At 32.7% G+C, this 23,074-nt stretch overlaps 1 protein-coding gene across 1 annotated transcript in view; it reads left to right on the forward strand.

The window, feature by feature from the left end:
- The window catches only part of ADAM2 (ADAM metallopeptidase domain 2), a 118,467-nt gene that overhangs the window by 89,693 nt on the left and 5,700 nt on the right, over positions 1–23,074 (forward strand). Inside the window, exons 16-20 of the mRNA XM_051975561.1 lie at positions 3,243–3,426; positions 7,185–7,262; positions 7,474–7,588; positions 20,205–20,364; positions 21,697–21,759. Of these exons, the coding sequence (XP_051831521.1) occupies positions 3,243–3,426; positions 7,185–7,262; positions 7,474–7,588; positions 20,205–20,364; positions 21,697–21,757 (598 nt within the window). The 3' untranslated portion in view covers positions 21,758–21,759. The remainder of the gene's footprint in view (positions 1–3,242; positions 3,427–7,184; positions 7,263–7,473; positions 7,589–20,204; positions 20,365–21,696; positions 21,760–23,074) is intronic.

A 23,074-nucleotide genomic window follows, 5' to 3' on the forward strand; every position in this document is an offset into this window, starting at 1 on the left:
GTATTAGTTAAAAACAGAAATCTTAATAGATTAAAACAGACTAAATAAGAAAAAAAAGTAATAATTAAACTTAACAAATTGATAAAGTTAATAACACAAATCAACCTATTTTACAAGAACTGGTATTTATATCCACATTTTATGCCATTTTCCACAATAAATTTATAATGCCCATATGATCTGAATGTTAAAGATCATATCATGCAAAAATCTGAAGAGAAACATACTTTCACGGTTATAAATATGGGGTAAATTCTTAGCCAAACAAGAAATAAAAATAATTATAAAGAATAAAAGACATTTTTATTACAGGAAATTAAAACACTTTTTCATTAATAAAATTAACATAACTAGAGTAAAAAGGGAAATTGTTGGCTAGGAAAATAAATTTTATCTACTATCTTTGGTAAGGATTTGATATTAAGGATATATAAGAAAACTAACAAATAGTTGCGACTAAAAGCCATTACCTAATAAATCATCATCAACGGATATCATCAACAAAGACTTTTCAGAAAAATTATAAACGAATGTAAATTATATGAAAAAATTCTCCAAATCATTAACAATAAGATTAATGGATATCAATCCATCCAAGGTTTTACCCTACCCTTAGGGAATTCTCAAGGATGACCCAAAATGGTATTATTCAGTGGTGGAAGGATTGTAGAAAAGTAAGTAACATATTGCTAGTGGAGATATGACTTCAGGAAAGTAATTTGAAATTGCACAATGGAATAGCAATGATATCATCCTCTTTTACTCAATAATTGGACTGCTATGCATATTCTCCAAGGAAGTTAGTAGAAAAGAAAAGGACTACAAATATACCCAGTTATTTACATCTGTACTTTTTAATGATGTCAGTGAATTGGAAACAAAGTATGTGTTCATTGATTGCTGAATGAATGGCTAAACAAATTATCATCATACTGTAATATTAACATACTGTAAGAAAGAATAGCGTGAATACAAAGAAACATGGAAAAACTTACATCTACTGATATAAAATGAAATAGGCAGAACCAGGAAAATTACATATATATATATATATACACACATACATATATATATATATAATTACTAGCCCAAAGTAAATGAGTACAACAAAATAATTGCATCTAAATGCTGTGAAATCATATTGACTAAGTTTGACCCCAATCTTTTTTTTTTTTTTTTTTTTTTTTTTTTTGCTGAGGCATTTGGCATTAAATAACTTGCCCAGGGTCACATAGCTAGGGAGTGTTAAGTGTCTAAGACCAGATTTGAACTCAGGTTCTCCTGACTTTAGGGCTTGTGCTGTATCCACTGCACCACTTAGCTGCCCCAACCCCAATCTTTTGATAAATTTACTTCCCTCCATTCATTCAAATACAAAATGCTCTTCTTGGTGTTCATATCTCTTTGTAGAGAGACTTCCTCCTACTTTTTCCAGTCTTCTTATACCTTACTCCTTGCCATATAGTCTTCTATCCAGTGATGCTGATATCCTGGTTTTTTTTTTTTTTTCCATGAAGATACCCTCAGTTTCTATCATTTTCTCTGGCTGTTCCCCATGCCTATAATGTTTTATTTCCTCATCTTGCCTTTTGGATTCTTTGGCTTTTTAAGTCCCAGTTAAAATCCCTTCTTTTATAGGAAGCCTTTACTAATTCTTAATTATAGTGCCTTCCCTCTGTTAATTATTTCCTATTTATCCTCTATATAGCTTGCTTGTACATATTTTTGTTATCTTCTCTATTAATGTGTGTATGTAATATACACATACATTTTTGCACACATGTGTATACAAAAAGCAGTCCCTTACTTCAAGGAACTCACAATTTAATGGGGGAAAAAGAGGAGAAAAGCATTAAGGACATATTCTTTGTGAACACTTACCTTAATTAGGTTCAAAGAGGACGGGAGAAAGGGGAGTCTTTAAAATAGATGTAGGAGTGCTTAAAAAAGGAAGGAGGGAAAAGAGTGATATCTCTAAAGACAGGGGAGGAAAGGTATCCAGAAGGAAGAAGAGATAAAAGTTACATATTGAAGAGAGCTCAAGAAGATTGAAGACAAAGACATTATTTTATTTAATAATTAAAGGATCACCAAAGGGTTGAAGAAAGACTAGGTCCATTGGATGGGGATAGTTTATTCAAGAGTTTGGCTATGAAGGGAAGAAGGAGATGGGATAATATTTAGATACAGTAGAAGTGTCAGTATAATTTTTTTCTTGGATCAGAGAAATTGTAACATATTTATGGTCAAGAGGAAGTCACTAGAAAGGGATAGACTGAGGAGAAATGGTGGATACATCTCATTTGATATCTCAAATAAATAATGGATAACTATTTGTTAGGGCTGTTATAGAGGGAATTCTTTTTCAGGTATTGTTTAGATTAAATGGACAATATATATTGTATATATAATATGGATATATTTCAACTCTTGAAATATATGAATCTATGAAGATGTTTGATAGAGGAGAAATGATTATTGGACAAAGGAGATAGGTGAAAATGAAGCCAAAAAATACACCAAGAGAACTAAATATTACCTTTTTCCTCTGTGAATAGAAGGAAACAGAAAATAATCTACACTGGTAGAAATTCTGAAAGGAATTGAGGAAGATTGACTAAAAGGATACAAATATTGTTTCTTGATAGTCTAGTCTTTGCACTATTGTGTGTGTATGTGTATGTATGTGTACAGTGAACATGGATATTGTGAAGTTGGAGTATGGAGGAGAGAATAAAACTTTTGAAACAATGGTTGTGGTTAAAGATAAAAGGAAACTCATGATAATATAAATGTCCCCATGGGGATCACATATTTTCCATGGGATTTTCTTGGTAAAGATACTGGAATGGTTTGCCATTTCCTTTTCCGATGGCAGACAGAGGTTAAGTGACTTGCCCATGGTCACATAGATAAGAGGTTTCTGAAGCTGACTTTGAACTTAGGTCTTCTTTGCTCCAAGACCAGCACTTTATACTCTGTATCACCTGGTTTTCCCATAAAGGAGTTAGGGGAAACCTAACAGAAATGTTAGTGATTTTTTTAGTTCAGTAAATTTCTCTTCATTTTTAGTTATATAATTTATGTTTTTTCTTTCGAGTGCTCTTCCATTTTGATTAATCCTTTTAAAAAATTAATCTTTTAGTACAGAACTTTAAAGAGTATTTTAGTTCTCACAATGCTAAAATATTGTCAAGTACTAAATGGATAATAATAATTTTCTTCTCTTGATAAATTTATAGGAACCTCCTCTGTGCAAAAGTAATGTGTGAATATACAAATCCAAGACCATTTTTTAATACACAAGCAACTGTTATTTATGTTAATGCAGATGATCATCTGTGCATCACCTTAGACTTCCCAACAGATGATGATACTAAGGACCCCATGTGGGTACGCAATGGAATCGTTTGTGGTTATAAAAAGGTAACAACAATTTATTTTTATATCTTAAAAAGTGAGTTTGACTTTCAAGACAATTTGAAATTTTTTTCTGCTATTCTAAACTTTGTTTATTCTACTATTCTAAACTACTATTCTAAACATTATCAGATCCATAAAAAATAATGTAAGGTCTACTGATGTACATAGATAGCAAAAAACTAATTTTGCCCTGGGTATAAGTAGATATATGAATGAATGAAAAAAAAATCATTCATCAAGTGCTTATCTACATACAAAGCAACAGGAGCTGGCTTTGAGATTTCTTTCAGACACCAGTATGAAATGCCTGACATTTGGGGATTTGGGACTAGAACTCAGGAGGAAAATTGACTGAATTTTTAGATCTCAGAGTCATATTCATGGAAAGGATAATTAAACTCATATGAAGCATTCACAAAGTAAGACAGTATAGAAAAAAGAAGCCCTAGGATAGATACTTGTGAGACACATACAGATAGGTAATATGATATGAATGATGGTCCAGCAAAGGATACTATGTAGTAATTGTACAAGGAGTCAGAGACAGGAAATATATGACACAAAAATCCAGAAAAAAAATCTATTTTTTTTTCAGGTTAAGGGAAAATCTTCAATCTTTATTCTTTTTGAGGTGAAGGGGAATTAGCAATGTGAGCAGCTGTGACAGGAACCAGCTAGCAGTCTCTTCTGCCTCTCTATCTGCCCCTCTACCTCCACCCACCAAAATCGTCATTTCCTATACAACACATCAGGACTTGCACAAAAAAGTGGGGGGGGCATTCTTTCTCCAAGCATATATATTAATAGAGTATGGTCCAATTACTATTTAGCCTCATGTGCTTGGGACCTCAGTGCATCAACTCGAGCTTCAGCCCATTACAACAATCACTTTACAATTTAGTAGATAATTTTTGAGAGTTTGTTTCTCTTACCCCCCAAAATAAACATTTTATTGTAGTCGATGTAGTAATAAATCTCAATGAACTCAGCTTGATAGTCTTTAGATATCATGTAAGCAATCTACCAGCCAAGTCTGAAATCTTTCCCAGCTTAAGAAGAATGAATTGGTTGTGTTGACTCAAAAGGGCAGAACCAGTAGCAAAGGTTGGAGCTTTATACTCTAAAGCTAGTTATAGAAGTTATCATGTTCCCCTTAAATCTGAAACAAATTGGGGCTTGCAGTAATGAAAAACATCTGAATAATAATACCTATACCCAAGTGGAATGCAACTGCTTTCTGGAGGTAATATGTTCCCCATTCCTTGAGGTCTTCAAGCAGAGTTGAAAAAAAATATCTAGAAGGAGATGGCAGTCCACAGTATCAAATGTTGTGGAGGCAATATAGATAAGGACTGAGAAAAAAAACCATAAGGACTAATGATTAAGAAATTATTGGTATCCTGAAAGAAAAATTTCAATTGGATGATGAGATTGGAACTCAAGTTGTAAAGGGTTGAGAAGTAAGTTAATGAAGAGAAAGTGGAAATAGAGAGTATGATCCCTTTTTTCTAGTAGTTTGAGGGGGGAAAAAAGGAGATATGGACTGCTAAGTTAGGGATATGATAAGGTCTAATGAAGTTTTTTTTTTTTTTTTTTTAAGAATAGAAGTGGATATGTTTGAAGACAGAATAAAAGGAACGAATAGGTTTTTCTCTTGCTTGGATCTTCTAAGATATAATCTCCTTTCATAAGTTTTGCTTATAAATATGATTTCTTTAACATCCTCCTCTCTGTCCACATAATGGACTTTTTCACTTATATACCTTTTCTTTGTTTTCTTAATCAAATCATAGGAAAGCTGAGAATTCTAAATGGGAATTGCTTTGTCTTTTCTTTGTATCCTCAAGTATATAGTTTCTTCGTTTTATTTTGTATTTTTCTTTGAACAGCCTTCATCTATGAAACTATCTTTAAGAAAATTTTGTTATTCCTTTTTCCTTCATCATTGGCTCTGAGAACATTTTCAGCTCTTAGATTCTTTGATTTTGTGATGTCTTCGTTAAGTCTTCACTCTTGCAGCTTAAACATCCCCAATTCTTTTACCAAATCTATGTGGCATCTTTTTGAAGCCCTTGATCATTCTGATTACTCTCTTCTATTTATTTTCTAGTTTATCAATGATTTTTCCTCAGTGTGGTGCATCCAGATATCATCTGATGAGGACAGAGTATAGAAAGCCATTTATTCAGGTTACTGTGTCCAAGATCAAATTAACTGTCTAGATTTCTTTGGTTCTTGACTCAGTTTCATAACACATTAAATATCTTACCTAGATTTGTACTGTCTACACATTTGCTAGGTTATCATTAACCATGTCTTAATAATATGTTTTATAATTTTTCAATATAAATCAGGATGCATGGCAGATAGTCTAGATTTCATTGTCTTGCTCCTTTTAATGAGTTAAAATAGAGTTTAAATAATTTTAATAGATTTAAATAGTTTTCCCAACTATATAGTTAAAATAGATTTCCTGACTCCAGTCTATCTTATACACTGCTGCTAAAGTAATTTCCTTTAAACATAGATTGACCATGTAATTCTCATACTCAGTCAACTCCAGTGGCTTTCTGTTGCCCCTAGAATAAAATATAAACCTTTTATTTTTAAAAAAGGACTGTCCTTAACCCATCTTTATGGACTCACTGGACATTACTCCTCCCTTCTCATTGTGGAGCCAAATTGGTCTTCTTTCTGTTTCTCACACATATCACTCTTATCTTCCCTTTCTATGCCTTTGCACTGACTGTTCTATGCCTGGAATGCATTCCCTCCTTGCTTCTTTTCTCAGAATTCTAATTTTCCTTTAAGATGTAGGCAAAGGATCATTTTCTTCATTAAGCTTTTCCTTATTTTCAACTCCTCACTTAATGTTTGTCCAATATATCCAATTTGTTGTCAGATATTATCATTAGTACCTTACAATAGCTCTCATATGTTTCCTTCTCTCCATTCAAAAGTCACCTCTTTTCATCACTTTTTGACTATTGGATTAGCCTTTTACTGGTTTCCCTGCAATTGTTTCCCTGACTCAACTTCTTCATCTATTGTGATGACCACGCTAGCACCCTGGATCCTTAGAATTCGCCGGAGTCAGGATAAGCAAAAGTCCTTAGGCTTTATTCTTGGTCTTTAGGGGTAGAAGTGAACAGGATGGAAGCAGAATCTCTGCAACATCCTTTTGCCTCTTCTATTGCCAAGGCTAGTCTTACTCTACCCCCTAGTCCCTCTTACAATTCTCCGTATACACCAATTATTGAGCCAGCACAGGATAGTGGGAAGGGCCATTCCCCAAGCACATGCCCATAGAGTATTGGCTAATCGGTAATTAGCCCTAAGTGCTTGAACCAACCTCAGTGCAACGACTCAAGAATTTTAGCCCTCTACAATCTATAAAATGAAGACCATAATCATAGCACATACCTCCCAAAGTTGTTAAGAGGATCAGCCATATTTGACATCAACACTTATATATGTAAAGCATTTTGAAAATCTTAAAATGATAGAAAAAATAATGGTTATTATTATTCATCATTTTACTTTATAATAATTATCAACCACAAATATCAGCCTCACAAGAGACTAACCCTTTTTACCTGCAATAATGGTACCATCTCCTTTGGCTTATTTTGAAGTTCTTATGCCCTTTACTGTTTTTTTTCCATCACATAAGCATTTAAATATCCAAACAACCTTTAAATTGTAAAAGCTTCTTTCAGAGAATTACTTTGAATGTATCTCTTATTTAACTTAATTTTTAGGTTTGTTTGAACCGGCAATGTGTAGACCTTATTGACCTGGGATTTGATTGTCATCTTAAAAAATGCATGGGCCATGGGGTAAGTGGAAGTGGCTTGGAGGTATTTTGTAAATTATGCATGCATAAGAATTATATTTAGCCTTCTTGTTATTATAATAGTGTTATTAATGAGGATATTTCATGTTTCTAAATGTTTCTCATATAAAATTCTCTTTTAAAAATATAGATAATAGATTACATACTTTTCCTGAAAATTCCAGCATCACCATCACATTTCCACTTGGTTTCAGGTTTGCAATAATCTAAAACACTGTCACTGTGAAGATGGGTGGCTCCCTCCAAACTGCACCATTCCAACCACTGGACTAGGAGGAAGTATTGACAGTGGAATCCATTCAAAATCTGGTGAGTATTATAGAGAATAAAAATTCAATTTCTTTGTCACCAAATGAGATTCTTAAAAATACTTGTTGGCTAGCAATACTTATTATGTAATTCAATATTCCTTTCCATAAAGTTTGGACCCATTTACAACCCTTTGATAGTACATCTGTATTGTTTTTAAATCAAAGGCATCCTAGTAATGATTTTTGCTATTATCAATTTAATGGGCATAAAGTTGAATTTAAGAATTGCTCTAATTTGGATTTTAAAAAATTTATATAAATTTATATAATATAAAAATATTATGTGTTTTTTTCTTTTCCTTGAAGATTATCTAATTGGCAACCCATTCGGCTCTGGGGTATTAAGATATAGAAGTAGAAAAAGTATCCCACTTATTTGATCTACATTTGGCATTTATTGATAGTATTAAAAAACAATCTAGTGAATAAAGGAGACTAAATATGCAAGCTTGTTTTTTGTTATATTGTAACGTGGTCTTGACCTTGATTCAAGCTTTAATATATATATATATATATATATATATATATATATATATATATATATATATATATATATATATATACATATATATATTGTGTGTATACTATTTGCTGCTTGCTCTCTCTTTTATTTCATTATTTTTTTCAATTATTTGTAAAAATGCTTTACCATTCCTTTAAAAAAAGTTTTGAGTTCCAATTTTAATCCCTCTTTCTCTCCTTGAGGAGGCAAGCAATTTGATATAGAATGTTCAGTCTTGCAAAACTTATTTCCATATTAGCCATGTTGCAAAAGAAAATGCAGAAATTTTTTTCTGAAAAGAAAAAAAAATGTAAAACAAAAAGTATCCTTTGATTTGTATTCAGATTCCATCAGTTCTTTCTCTGGATATGAGTAGCATTTTTCCTCATAAGTCCTTTGATATTTGTCATGGATCAATGTATTGCTAAGAATAATTTATTCATTCAGAGTTAATCATTGTACAATATTGCTGTTACTCTGTACGATGTTCTTCTGGTATTGTTCACTTCACTTTTCATCACTGCATATGCCTTCCCAAATTTTTTCTCAATGTATTTGACTTTGTCATTTCTTATAGTAAAATAATGTTCCATCAAAATCATGTACCATAACTTGTTTGGTCACTCTGCAATTGATGGGCATCTCCTCAATTTTCATTGCTTTGCTGCCCCACCAAGAACTGCTATATTTTTGTACATATAGATCCCTTTCTTTTTTCTTTGATATCTTTGGGATGCAGACCTATAGTGATATTTCTGAGTCAAAGAGGATACATACTTTTATAGTTCTTTGGGCATAATTCCAAATTAGCTCACAATACCATCAAACATGGATATCCCAATTTTCCTTCATCCTTACCAAAATTTTTATGACTTTTTCTGTCATATCAGTCAATCTGATAGGCTTGAAGTGGTAATACATAGTTGTGTTAACTTGCATTTCTCTAATCAATAGTTATGTAGAGAATTTTTCATATGATTATGGAGTTCTGATTAATTTACTTTCACCAATTTCCTGCTTTCCTTCTAATCTTGGCAGCATTTATGTGCAAAACCTTTTAAATTTAATATAATCAAAATTATTAATTTTACGTCTTGTAATGCTTTCTCTCTCTTGTTTTTCAAAAATCCAATTCTTCTTCATAGATTTGGTAGTTAATATTCCATGCTCCTCTAATTTGCTTATGATATTACCCTTTATATTTAAATCATGTACCCATTTTGATTTTTATGTTGGTATATGGTGTGAAATGTTGGTTTATATCTAATTTCTTCTCAGCTTTCCAGTTTTCCCAGCAATTTTTGTCAAATAGTGAGTTCTTTTCCCCAAAGTTTTTTGGATCTCTGGGTTTGTCAAATATTAGATTATGGTCATTTACTAATGTGTATTGTGTACCTAATCTATTTCATTGATACATCAATTTCTTAACCAGTACCAGTTTCTTTTGAGCATTACCACTTTATAATATAGTTTGAAATCAGGTACTGCTAGACCACTTTTTACGGTTTTTTTCATTGACTTATTTAATATTCTTGACATTTTGTTCTTCCAGATGAGTTTAGTTAGTAATTTTTTCAAGTTGTATAAAATGACTTTTGGTAGGTTGATATGGAATACATAAGTAAATTCATTTAGATAGAATTGTCATTTTCATTACATTGACTTGACATGCTTGTGAACAATTAACATCTCTCCAATTATTTACATCTGAGTTTGTAAAAGGTACTTTGTAATTGCATTCATATGAGTCCTGAGTTTGTTTTGCAGATAGATTTCCAAGCATTTAAAATTGTCTGCACTTATTTTAAATGGAATTTCTTTTTAAAACTCTCTTTTCTGCTATACTTTGTTGTTAGTATGCAAAAATATTGATCTGTGTGAATTTATTTTATATCCTGCAATTTTGCTGAAGTGTTTATTTTTGTTAGTTTTTTTTAATGTTTCTTTAAGATTATCTAAGTATACCATTATGTAATTTGCCAAAGATGACAATTCTATTTGCTGTCTTTTTTATTGTAATAGATAATATTAAATAATACTGGTGACACAAAGTGATGATAATGAGTGTTTGCTTCACCTTTGATATCATTGAGAAAATTTCAAGCTTATCCCCATTATAGATAGTACTTACTGAGGGTTTGGTTTTTTACATAGATATCACTTATCTTTTAAGAAAAACTCCATTTATTGCTATGCTTTTTTTTTAATAGGAATAAGTATTACATTTTGTCAAAAGCTTTTGAAGCATCTATTAAGATAATAATATGATTTCTGTTGGTTTTGTTATTCATACTGTCAATTGTGCTGATAGCTTTTCTGATATTAAGCTTGCTCTCTATTCCTTCTATAAATTCCACTTGGTCCTAGTGTATGGCCATTGTGATATATTTCTGTAATCTTCTTGCTGGTATTTTATTTAATTTTTTTTGTACAAATATTCATTAGGGAAATTAGTCTATAGTTTTTTTATTTTCCTTTGTTTTACTTTTTTCCTAGTTTAGGCATAAGCACTATATTTGTATCAGGAAAGAAAACTGATAGGACTTCATTTATTTTTTTCAAAAAGTTTATATGGTATTGAAATTGTTTTGTAAATGTTTGGTAAAATTCACTTGTGAATCTATGTGGTTCTGGGCACATTTTTCTTTGGGAGTTCATTGATGACTTGCTCAATTTTTTAAAAAATAGGGCTATTTAAATATTCCATTTCCTTTTTTGTTAATATGGGCAGTTTATGTTTTTATAAATATTCATCCACTTCATTTGGATTGTCAGATTTTTTGGCATGCAATTGGTCAAAATAGATTCTTTTAATTGTTTTAATTTCTTATTCATTAATAGTGAATTTGCCCTTTTCATTTTTTATATTGAAAATTTGATTTTCTTCTTTCTTTTTAAAAGTCAAATCAACTAATCTCTTTTATTATTATTATTTCTAAAACCAGCTCCTACCATTATTTGTTAGCTCAATGATTTTATTATTTTCAGTTTTATTCATTTCTTCTTTGGTTTTTTAGATTCAAATTTGATTCATAATTGAGAATTTTTAATTTGTTCTTTTTCTAATTTGTTTTAGTTGCATGCCAAATGAATTGATCTTCTCTTTTTCTTTTATTGATGTAAATTCTTAGACATTTAAAACTTTCCCTAAGAACTCGCGCTGGATCTCAATAAATTTTGATATATGGTGTCATTGTTATCATTCTCTTTAATGAAATTGTTTTTTCTATGATTTGCTCTTTAATCCACTTATTCTTAGAATTAGAATTCTTAATTAGAAATTAATTTTAATTCTTTATTTCCAGTGTCCTTTCCTGAATGTAATTTTGCTTGCATTATGGTTTGAAAAGTATGCATTTAATATTTTTGTTTTTCTGCATTTGGTATACAGTGGTATACATGATCAGCTTTTGTGAAAGTGCCATGCATAGCTGAAAAAGGTATACTTTCTATTCCCATTCAGTTTTCTCCATATGTAACTTTTGTAACATTCTATTCATCTCCTTCAATTCTTTCTTGTTTATTTTCTTGTTAAATTTATCTAGTTTTGAGAGAATAAAGTTTTGATTTCCCATTAGTAAAATTTTAAGGTTATTTATTCATGTAACATTTAACTTTTACTTTAGGAATTTGGATATTTTATCACTTGTTGAATATTTGTTTAGTATTACTATTACTTCTTTGTCTAGGGTAATTTTTAGTAAGATGTAGTTTCACTGCTTATCACATTTAATTAGATATATTTTTGTTTTGTTTGAGATTATGATTGATTCCATTGCTTTTTTAGCTTTAGCTGAAGGATAACAGTTTCTGTTCCAGCTCTAATTTTTACTCTGTAAAAATCTCCTTCAAGTTTCAAGATTTTTTTTAGCTTAGTATTTTTCCCCAAATACATGAAAAAATAATTTTTAATATTCATTTTTAAAAATTGACTTCCAAATGCTCTTCTTCCTTACCCATCCTTTTTATTTAGAAGGCGAGAACTTTGATATAGATTATACATGTAAAGTCACACAAAACTTATGTTGTAAAAGAAAAAATAGAGCAAAATTAAAACTTAAGAAAAAATAAAGTAAAAAGTGTATGTTTTCATGGAGTCTGTATTCAGACTCTATCAATTCTTTCTCTGGGAATGGATATATTTTTCAGAAATCCTTTACAATTGTCTTGGATCATTGTATTGCTGAAAGTAACTAAGTCATTCACTGTTGATCTTCTTGCAATTGCTGTTACTGTGTACAATGTTCTCCCAGTTCAACGTATTTCATTTTGCATCAGTTCAACAAGTCTCCATAGTTTTTTCTGAAACCATCCTTCGTAATCGCCTTTTGATCAATTGTTTGATTCCCTTACAATTGTGAACTGAGAACTGTGGAAGCATCATAGAATCATCAGTGATGATTTAGTCATTTTCAAGGCCTGATCTTAGTTTGTTGGAGTTTGGTTTGCACTGGTTTGATCCACACTGGATTGATTGCACTCTATTCTTATTTCAGTGTGACAGATCTTAACTGTCAACTTTCTTGTCTTGGGCTGGAAAATTATTTCACCCCATTCTTTTATGGATTTTGCTACTTCAGAATCTGTTTTTGGGCTTTTGTTTAAAGATATTCTGAGGGATTTGGGGAAGAGCTCAGTAAATTCCCTGCCATTCCTCTGCCATGATGATTCACTGCATTCTCCCACTCCCTGCAGTATATTTCTTGCAAACAATATATTTTTGAATTCTGTTTTTTTATCCTGTCCTCTTCTCTTTTGTGGGTAAGTCATCATATTCACTTTCACAGTTATGGTTATTGACTATATATTTCCCTCTGTCCTATTTCCCTTTATTATTTCTCCTCCTCCTCCTCTTCCTCTTCCTCCTCTTCTTCCTCTTCCTCCTCCTCTTCCTCCTCCTCCTTCTCTTCTTCCTCCTCTTCCTTCTCCTCCTCCTCCTCCTCCTTCTCCTCCTCCTTCTCTTCTTCCTTTTCCTCTTCCTCCTCTTCCTCCTTTTCCTCCTCCTCTTCTTCCTCCTCCTCCTCCTCTTCTTTCTCTTTCTCCTCCTCCTTCTCTTCTTCCTCTTCCTCCTCCTTCTCCTTCTCCTCTTCCTCCTCCTCCTCCTCCTCCTTTTCTTCTTCCTCTTCCTCCTCCTCCTCCTCCTCTTTCTCCTCCTCCTCTTCCTTCTCCTCCTTCTCCTCCTCCTCATCCTCCTTCTCTTCTTCCTCTTCCTCCTCCTCTTCCTCCTTTTCTCCTCCTTCTTTTCTTTCTTTTCCTTCTCTCCCTTCCTCCCGTCTCCTTCTCCTTCTTTTCCTTCTCTCCCTTCCTCCTCCTTCCTTCCCTCTTTTCTTTTCTCCCCCTTTCTCCCTCTCTCCTTCACTTTCTTTTCTCCCTTTCTCTGTTCTCCCTCTCTTCCTCTTTCCCTTTTCCCATCTCTCCCTTCCTCCCTCTCTCCCCCCTCTCTCTTTCCCCTATCCCTTCTCAAAAGTCTATTTTACTTCTACCCACTGCTTTCTTAATTCACCTTTCTTTCTATCATCTACCCTTCCCTTTTTTCTTTCCCCCCACTTCCCTGTTGGAAAATTTAGATTTCTAGACCTAAATGAATGTATATGCTATTTTGAGCCAATTTTGATAAGAATAAGTTTCAAGTGTTGCTTGCCCATCTCACATCTCTCCCTCCACTGTAATAGCTCTTTGGCATCTCTTTCATGTCATATAATTTCTCCCATTCTACCTATCCATTTTTCCTTCTCCAAGTGCATTCATTCCTTTCTCATTCACCTCTTAATTTTATTTTTTTTAAGGTATGATCTCATCATATTCAATTCACACTCATTTTTTTTTAGTACTTACAAGAATTATCTTTCCATGAAGGAATGTAAATGTTTAGCTTATTGAATCCCTTAGGATTTCTCTCAAATGTTTTTATGTTTATCTTGAGTCTTGTATTTGAAAATCAGCTTTTCTATTCTATTCTGGCCTTTTCTTCAGGAGCAATTGAAAGTTCTCTCATCAAATATCTATTTTTCCCTTGAAGGATTATGCTCAGTTTTGTTGGGTAGATTATTCTTGGTTGTAATCCTTTGTCCTTTGGAATGTCATGTTCCAACCCTTCTAATCCTTCATCATGAAAGCTGCTAAATCTTCTGTTTTCCTGACTATGGATCCATGATACTTGAATTGTTTCTGTCTGCTTATAGCATTTTATTGCTGACCTGGATTTTACCCTTGAGCACTGGAATTGGCTATACTACAATTGGCTATGGCTTTTCATTTTGGGACCTCTTTAAGGAAGCAAGTGGTAGATTATTTCTATTTTTATTTTACTCTCTGGTTCTAGGATACCAGGGTATTGTTCCTTCATAATTTCTTGAAAGAAGATGTTTAGCTATTTTTTTGGATCATGAATTTCAGGAAATTCAATAATTCTTAGTTTTTCTTTGTTCTATTTTCCTATTCAGTTTTTCCCAATGAGACATTTCACATTTTATTAGATTTTTTCATTCTTTTAATTTTGTTTTATTGCTTTTTGATATCTCATGGGGTCATTAGCTTATGTTTGACCAATTCTGCTTTTTAAGAAGTGCTTTTCTTCAATGTATTTTTAAATTCTTTTTTTTATCATTTGCTCTATTCTGATTTTTATGTATTTTCTTTAATTTTTTTGTTCCTCTATTGTCAAGCTGTTGACTTTCTTTTCATAATTTTCTTGAATTATTCTTATTTCTTTTCCTATTTTCCTTTACTTCTCTGAGTTTTAAAATCTTTTTTGTTGCTATATTCTAGGAATTCTTGTTGGAATTGTTTCCAATTCATATATTTTTCCTTTGACACTTCGTGTGTAGCTGTTTTGATATAATTGTCTTTTTCTAAATCTTTTTCTTGATCTTCCCTATCACTAAAGTAATTTTTATGGTTAAGTTTTTTTTTTTTTGGTTGTTGTTGTTGTTGGCTGCTTATTTTCCAAGATTATTTCTAGTCTTTTAACTTAACATTAAAGTTAGGCTCTGCTCCTAAGAGGGACTCTGTCCCAAGCTAAAGTTTTTCATGCTGCTGTTTTCAGGTTTTCTGAAAGTCCAATAAGTTTTTCATGCTTCCAAGGTGGTATGATCTAAGGAGAGGTGTGGTCAATGTTCTTCTGGCTTGTGCTCTGGCCTTTACTTAGGAAGAGACCTTTTCTTCTGTAGTCATAAGTATAGATATTCCTGTGGAATCTGGAACTATGACCAGAATCCTTTGTTTTCCTGTAATCACAAGGCCTCGTGCTCCTTTTTGCTTTGCAACTGAGACCAGGTCACAGTGAGCAATCACAAATGCTCTTTTCCATTCAGGAAAAGACCAGCCTCTCTAACTCCTTACAAGCACTGGTATTCCTCTTTTTCTTGAACCTACAACTTAAGAGTGGAAAATATAATAGAGTTATAAAGCCAGTACCAGCATTCTCTGTAATCTTTTTCTGACCCCATTTCTATCTCTGGTCTGAGAGCTCCTGAAGTTGCTCTTACTGCAACCATTTTTAAGGCCTTCTATTGACACTATTAGGCTAAGTTCTATGTCACTCTGGAGTGACAGACTTTTTTCCCAATCTCCTATATTTTCTTGGGCTTGAAACTTGTTTCACATTTTGTTGGTTCCGCCACTCTAGGATTCAATATGAAGCATTATGTTATTATATATTTTTAAATTTAATATTTTATTTTTATCCCAATTGCATTAAAAAGTTTTTATAATACACTAAAAATAAATTCCAAATTCTCTCCCTCCCCTCCCTACCTCATTGAGAAGGTAAAGCAATTTAATACACGTAAATAGACAAAAAATCAACAAGAAGAAAAATAAGTAAAAAAAATATGCTTTAATCTTCATTCAGATTCTTATCAGTTCTTTCTCTGGATACAAATAGCATTTTTAAGCATAAATTATTCAGAATTCTTGGATCATTATATTCCTGAGAATAGCTAAGTTTCACAGTTGATCATCATACAATAACACTGTCACTGTATACGGTATTCTCTCAATTCTGCTCATTTCACTTTGCATCAGACTTTCCAGATTTTTCTGAAAGTATCCTGCTCATTATTTGCCTTATTGATGTAATAGTACATATAATAGCATCACATCATAAACATACAACTTGTTCACTCATTTCCCAATTGATGGACATCCACTCAATGTCCAATTATCTGCCACCAAATAGGTCTTTCCCTTTTCTTTTTAAAAAAAATTTCATTGAGATACAGACCTAGTAGTACTGTTGTTTGGTCAATGAGTTTCCATGGCTTTATTGACTTTTGTTCATAGTTCCAAATTACTCCACAGAATAATTGAATTAGTATACAACTTCACCACATTAGTGTCACTTTTACTGATGATTCTGTCATTCCCAAGGCCTACTCTGCATTGGTGTGATCTGAGCTAAACTGCACTTCAGTCTCACTAAAGTGTGACAATTTTCCTGCTGACCTGTCTTGAACTGGAAAATTTCTTCACCCCATCTTTCTGTGGTTCTGGGGAAATTATTCTAGGGAATTATTTAAAAGTATTCAGAGGGGATTTGCAGAGAGCTTAGTTTTCCCACATTTCATCCAACATTTGCTATTTCCCTTTTCTATAATATTAGCCAATCTGATAGACATGGTGGTAGCTCAGAGTTGTTTTAATTTTCATTTCTCTAATCAATAGTGAATTAGATTATTTTTTCATGTGAATATTGATAGATTTGATGGTTAGGAAATCGCCTGTTCATATCCTTTGAGAATTTAAAAATTGAGACTTTTTTTCTTTGGTCAATATGGCTTTTTAGGGAGTTCTTTTTTCTTCAGTGATTTTTGTGTCTATCTTTTCTCATTTGTCTAATTTTGCTTTTGAAGACATTCTTCTCTTTATTGGATTTTTGTGTCTATTTTAAAAAACCATTTGCTCTATTTTTAAGGTGTTCTTTTCTTCAGTATTTTGTGCCTTTCTCCCCAAATTGTTGACTTTTTTATGGTTTTCCTTTGCATCATTCTAATTTCTCTATTTTTTTCTTATACCTCCCTTACTTGATTTTTAAAATTAAATCTTTTTTATTTACAAAGCATATACATGGGTAATTTTTTCAACATTGACCCTTGCAAAACCTTCTGTTCCAAATTTTCCCCTCCTTCTCCCCACTCCCTCCCCTAGTTGGCAGTTAGTCCAATACATGTTAAATATATCAAAACATATGTTAAATCCAATATATGTATGCTTGCATATTTATACAATTATCTTGCTGCACAAGAAAAATCAGATCAAGAAGGGAAAAAAAAGCTAGGAAAGAAAATAAAATGTAAGCAAACAACAACAAAGAGTGAGAATGCTATTTTGTGATCCACACTCAGCTCCCATGGTCTCTTGAAGTGTAGATGGCTCTCTTCATCACTGAACAATTGGAGTTTGTTGTGATATGGGAGCCCCCAGTCAATGGCTGCTGGAGGTCTAACTCAGACCTGTAGAATGGATCTCTTCATGTGAGAGAATAATGATGATACAAGGAGAATGAGAGGCTGTTGCTCTTCTCTGACCTCCCTTCTCTTCCCTATTGCCTCCCAATTTATTTCCTCTTCTCTTAATCTGGACAATCTATATTTTTGTAGATATTCCTCCATTTCACTTAAGTTATTAAATTTATTGGCATAAAGTTGGGCAAAATAACTCCTAATCATTGCTCTAATTTCCTCTTCATTGGTGGAAAGTTCTCCCTAATTTGTTATACTCCTGTTATTTGTGGATTCTGCCAGCCAGTACTAAATTCAGAGGCTGGATTTGCGAATTAGTCTGAGGGTTATGAGAGAAGATCAGAAAGAAATGTGTGTCCTCTCCATCATCTTGGCTCTGCCTCTTACGCCCTGATTACTACTTCTTCTTATTCTTTACTTGTTCATTATCTTCTTTCTATTGCATAAATATCCTAAACTGTGATCCTTTTTTTCTACATTCTCTTCTTTGATCATCCCATGTTCTTTTATGAACTTCAAGCAGATAATTTTCAAATCCACAGAATTAAAAATTTGCAAATTCAACTTACCTTTGGACATTTCCATTTTGATATCTTGCTAATACTTCAAATTCTATAGTCAAAAACTAAAATCAGTATCTTCTACAAAACTCTTTTTTCTTCCAAATATCCTATTTGGTTTGATAATACCATCATGATCCTAGAAACTCAGACTCAAAAACTTCAATCATCCTTGCTTCCTTTTCCTTCCCACTCCATCCATTCTGTTGATAAGTGTTATTGTTATCCCTCAATATATTTCAAATCGATGTTCTTCTGTCTGTTTTATATTACTGTCACTTTAGTTCAGGCCTTTTCACCTCTCACCTATGTCTATTGTTATAGACGTCTAGGTTGTCTCCCTGCTTCCTCTCCAGTTTATCCTCCTTCTACTTTTCCATGTAGCTGTCAAAATTTCAGATCTCAGTCATAAATCTGACTAATTTATATTAAAAATCTTCAATAGCTCCTTGTTGCCCATAGGTTAAAGTTTAAATTCTTTCCCCTGACATTTAGATCTTTCATGTATTCTATCTTTCAGTAAAACTGGACAACAATAAACAAAGAATAACAACTAATATTTACATAACAACATAAGGTTTGCAAAACAGTTTATAAATATCATTTCACTTTATACTTATTAAAGCCTTAAGGAAGGAAATGATATTTTTATCCTCGTATTATGAATGGAAAAACTGAGACTAAAAGAGATAAAGTAATTTGTACAGGGCCTCACAATTAATAAGTGACTAAGGCCAGATTTGAACTTAAGTCTTCCTGACTCCAGTTCCTTCTCTCTATAAACTGAGTTACCTACATGCCAGGACTAATAGTCCTTTCCTGAATTTAACATGACTGAGTTATCCATGCATAGGCTATGTCCCATACATGAAGTACTCTTGATTTTCATCTCTGCCCTTCAAAATCCTTCTCTTCATTCAAAGATCAACTCAAGAGCCATCTCTTCCTTGAAACCTTCCATGATCCTCATAGCCAAAAGTATTTTCTCTCCCCTCCCTTGAATTTTTCTAAAAAACTTTGTCTGGAGCTCTCCTCTGCTTTAACCATATTTGTGTTGTACTTATAGGTGTATACATCGTGTATCTTCTGTTTCAAAGTAAAATTCCTTTAGCTTGGGAACTATGTAACTTTAATTTTTATTCATTCAGAGAACTTTAATCCTTTTTGAAAGTGAATTAATTAAATTAAATAGTTTGAGTCTACCTTGATGAGACAGTATCTCATGATATTATTCTGAACAAGAGGAAGACACATAGTATAAATGATAATATAATTATGTGAATTCATAATTGATATAATTGCCACACTCAGAATACTGTTACATAGAACCATGTCAACTTGGATCCTCTAGTAAAAGTGTCCTAAGAATCTGTCATTGTCCCCTTTTCCTTCAGTAACTATATCAGTGACTTGGATGAAGCCACAGATACATACTTAACAAGTTACAGATAATACAGAATTTGGACAGATCGTTAACATGCTGTGCAAAAAAGATTGTGATCCAAAAATATTTTGTCAAACTAAAATAAATCTAATAAGACAAAATTTAATAGGGATAAATATAGTAAACAGGTTTAAAAAATAGTTCTAAAAATATAGGATGGCAGAGCCATGAAATTTGTGATTGATATTTTATGGACTACAAACTCACTTTGAATCAATGATGTGATGTGGCAACCTAAAAATGTTAACTTGATCTGTAGCATCATTTTATAGAATGAGTGATGTGGTAATCCTGCTATTCTTTACCCTGAGCAGAAAATACATCTAGTTATATATTTGACATCCTTCTCCTTGTCCATATAGGTAGATGTCCCAGCTTGCTATTGTTCTCTTGCCATACCTGTCAAGAATACAAGTTATTTTTTCACTCAATAATGATGGATCAGAGTTGTACTTTAGAGGAGATTAATATAGATGTGTACATTGTATGTAAATACATATAGCAGTATTTACATTTAATTTAGCTACATAAACAAATTAATGATACATTAAGTCAATCACAATATAGTTTAAAACTTGCCAGTTTCATAGCCAGATACTTTTCATTATAATTGATGTCAGCTTTTATTTTTTATGTTTTTCCCTTAGATTTACTTGCAATATCTTCAGGTCACAGATCTAATAACTTGGGCATCGCAATTGGCTTCCCCATAGCAGTTATTTTCACAATAGCGATAATTTTTGTAATGATATATTTTCGCCATGGAATAAAATGTAGATGTATACTCCAGGACACACCAAGTGATGAGTAACTTTACTTTTTTAATTACAAATTTATTAAATACTATTGGCATATGTAATTTACAAATTCTTTGTACTAGTCACTCTAACTAATAGAAAACTAAACTTTGCATTTGTTTAACAATTTTTTTTTGGTAACATCTCAGCTAAGATTGGTTTCTTTAATTTTGGGTGAAGGATAAATTGACAGGCAATTAGGAAACATTTCAGTATTTTTCATCTGGATTCTCATCTAACTTTTGCCTTTAGTAAACTTGTGTGGCAGAAAGACCAAAGATTAGTCAGTAGAGGGTGATAAAAGCGACAATTTATTGGAGAATACAGAATGTGATGAGAGCAAGGATGCATGTAGAATGATTTGTTTGGGAAATGAGAAGAGCTACCTCCTCATGCAAGATAGGGATGGAAGAAATTGTTGGGGACTACATCTGAATGACATAAGATTCCTTAGGAGGAATTAAAAAAAATGTTTAGGATAGCTGTCATTTTGAATGGAATAGTGAATTAAAGGTGCACAAAAGGTTTGCTTTGGTACTAAACTAGGAACTAAACTCACTGAGACAAGGAGTGCCCTGGGATAGGAATGGGATATCAATAGATAATAGCTATCAAAACAGGTCTTACAGTGATAATACAAATGCCCCAAATGAAGAAGATCAGTTGGCATGGGACCAGGTCAAGCATCATAACTTTAAATGTCACTGAGAGGTATAATATACCCATACACTATGCAGCATGTTATTCAGAGTCTTAGGCATGATTTACAGCAAGTCATGTATAATCATGGCTGGAAAAATATTTGCCCCTTTGCTTTTCCTACCTTTCTGTATTCCTGGGTTTTTATTGAAGTGAAGTTTTTAAATTTAAGCCCTAATTAAACTATGTAGAAGGTAGATTAAAAATACATAATAGTGAATTGAACTAGAAAGTGTGATGTAAACTGGATTAATTTTTATGCTCCAGAATTAAGAGATGATAGTAGGAAGATTCAGGTCTAAGGAAGGTTATAAAAGATTGAATGATAACTTTGGACACAAATTTAGATCTATTATTAGAGATGGATATAATAAATCCAATTTTAATTTACCTTTAAGTGATAGCATCTGTTCTCATCTTTTGAAGGAAACTTGAAGTAAACTATTTTTCATGAGTGAATAGAGAGAAACCCAATTAGCTGAATATATCTAAGCAACAAAAGCAGAGAGGTATCCAGAGGCATCCCATTATTCTCAGGAAGTCAGGAATAATTTTCTTCAGTAAGATATTAATAGGTAGAGAAGTATTTTCTATTCTTTTCCTCCATTTTAAATATTATTAAAATTTTCTTTTACATATGAAGATCATTTGTGGAAGACAAACATTCAAAAGAAGCTAAGAATAATCCAAAATTAAAGACATGAAGGTGAGTTTTGGGTAGTTTGTACCCAAACAAAAAACACATAGAAAACTTATGAGTTCTCTATATAAAATACATTTACCTCTGCAAGCCAATTCTTTCACTACTCTCAGGTACAACTTAATTATTGCTTATATTAAGAAGTAAAACATTAAAAGTCTATTCAAAAGACTTCTAGTTCAAATGATGAACAAGGTGGTAAATCAAACATTTTCTTCAAACCACTCCAGCCATTTGATTCCCTCCCTTTCTCTTCTTCCATCAAAAGAAAATTGTGGGATAGATATAACAGCCAAATTAACAGAATATGGAATGTTAGACTTGATAAAAAAAATAAAATCCATTCTTTATAAAGTATATCATGCTTTATAAAGTAGGGAATGCTGGTCCTTAGAGCACTCTCTCAGCTCCACTCTTATATCAGCTTATATATTTTCATAACAGTTGGATGTATGGATGTTCAGGCAGAACTAGCACTTCTTGTGTGAGATTTTCTGTTAGAATCCTTACAAGCTATTAAGTCATTAGAATTGATAAAGACAATAATTATCTAATTTAGCATGATTCAGTATGATTGATCTGATCTTACAAGGAGATGTTAGGGGCCAGAACTTGAAACAAGGTACTAAGTGGGACTGATAGAAACAATGCTTGTGTTCACACCTTTAGAGAGCTCATATAAGCATGAAGCTCCCAGGGCCAAAGGGCACTCTGACACAAACACAGAGACACTCTGGGACAGACACAGAGCACTCTAGGAAATTGAGAACCAAAAGCCCTCTCTCGGAGGCAAGACAGATTCATTCCAACTTTCACCTTGGTGCTGCCTGGAGACATTTGGAGTTGAGCTAGAGGCAAAAGACTGCAACAAGAGCTCTTGAAACCAAGGAAAGCTGAGGCCTCTAAGAAAGCTACCCGGGCCCAAGGAAGGAGAAAATAAATGTTTGGATTTTATCAGCTGGCTGCATTTGGAGTGATTATTACTCTGAACTGAAACTAAGGCTGCCTCCAGAAAATCTCCCCAAGAAACCTGCTCAGAGAGAACTATTATATTTTAAAGAAGAGAACACCACATTTTCACGCTGACAGGCCCCGCAGTGGATTTCAGTGGAAAAGCCTCTGATCCTGAATCCAGTGGAAAAGTCTTCTTGACCCAGAAATTAGAGTGAGTACAACAAAGAAATTTTGTTAAAAGAGTTAAAGTAGAATTTCATTTAAGATGGGACAGATATTTAGAAAACAGCCTTCTGTTTCTGTTCAAGGAAAATGTTTAGAGAGCATTCAAGGAAAATGTTTAGAGACCATTTCCAGACTTACAAAA

The sequence above is a fragment of the Antechinus flavipes genome, chromosome 2, assembly GCF_016432865.1.
Source record: "Antechinus flavipes isolate AdamAnt ecotype Samford, QLD, Australia chromosome 2, AdamAnt_v2, whole genome shotgun sequence".
Taxonomy (NCBI): Eukaryota; Metazoa; Chordata; class Mammalia; order Dasyuromorphia; family Dasyuridae; genus Antechinus; species Antechinus flavipes.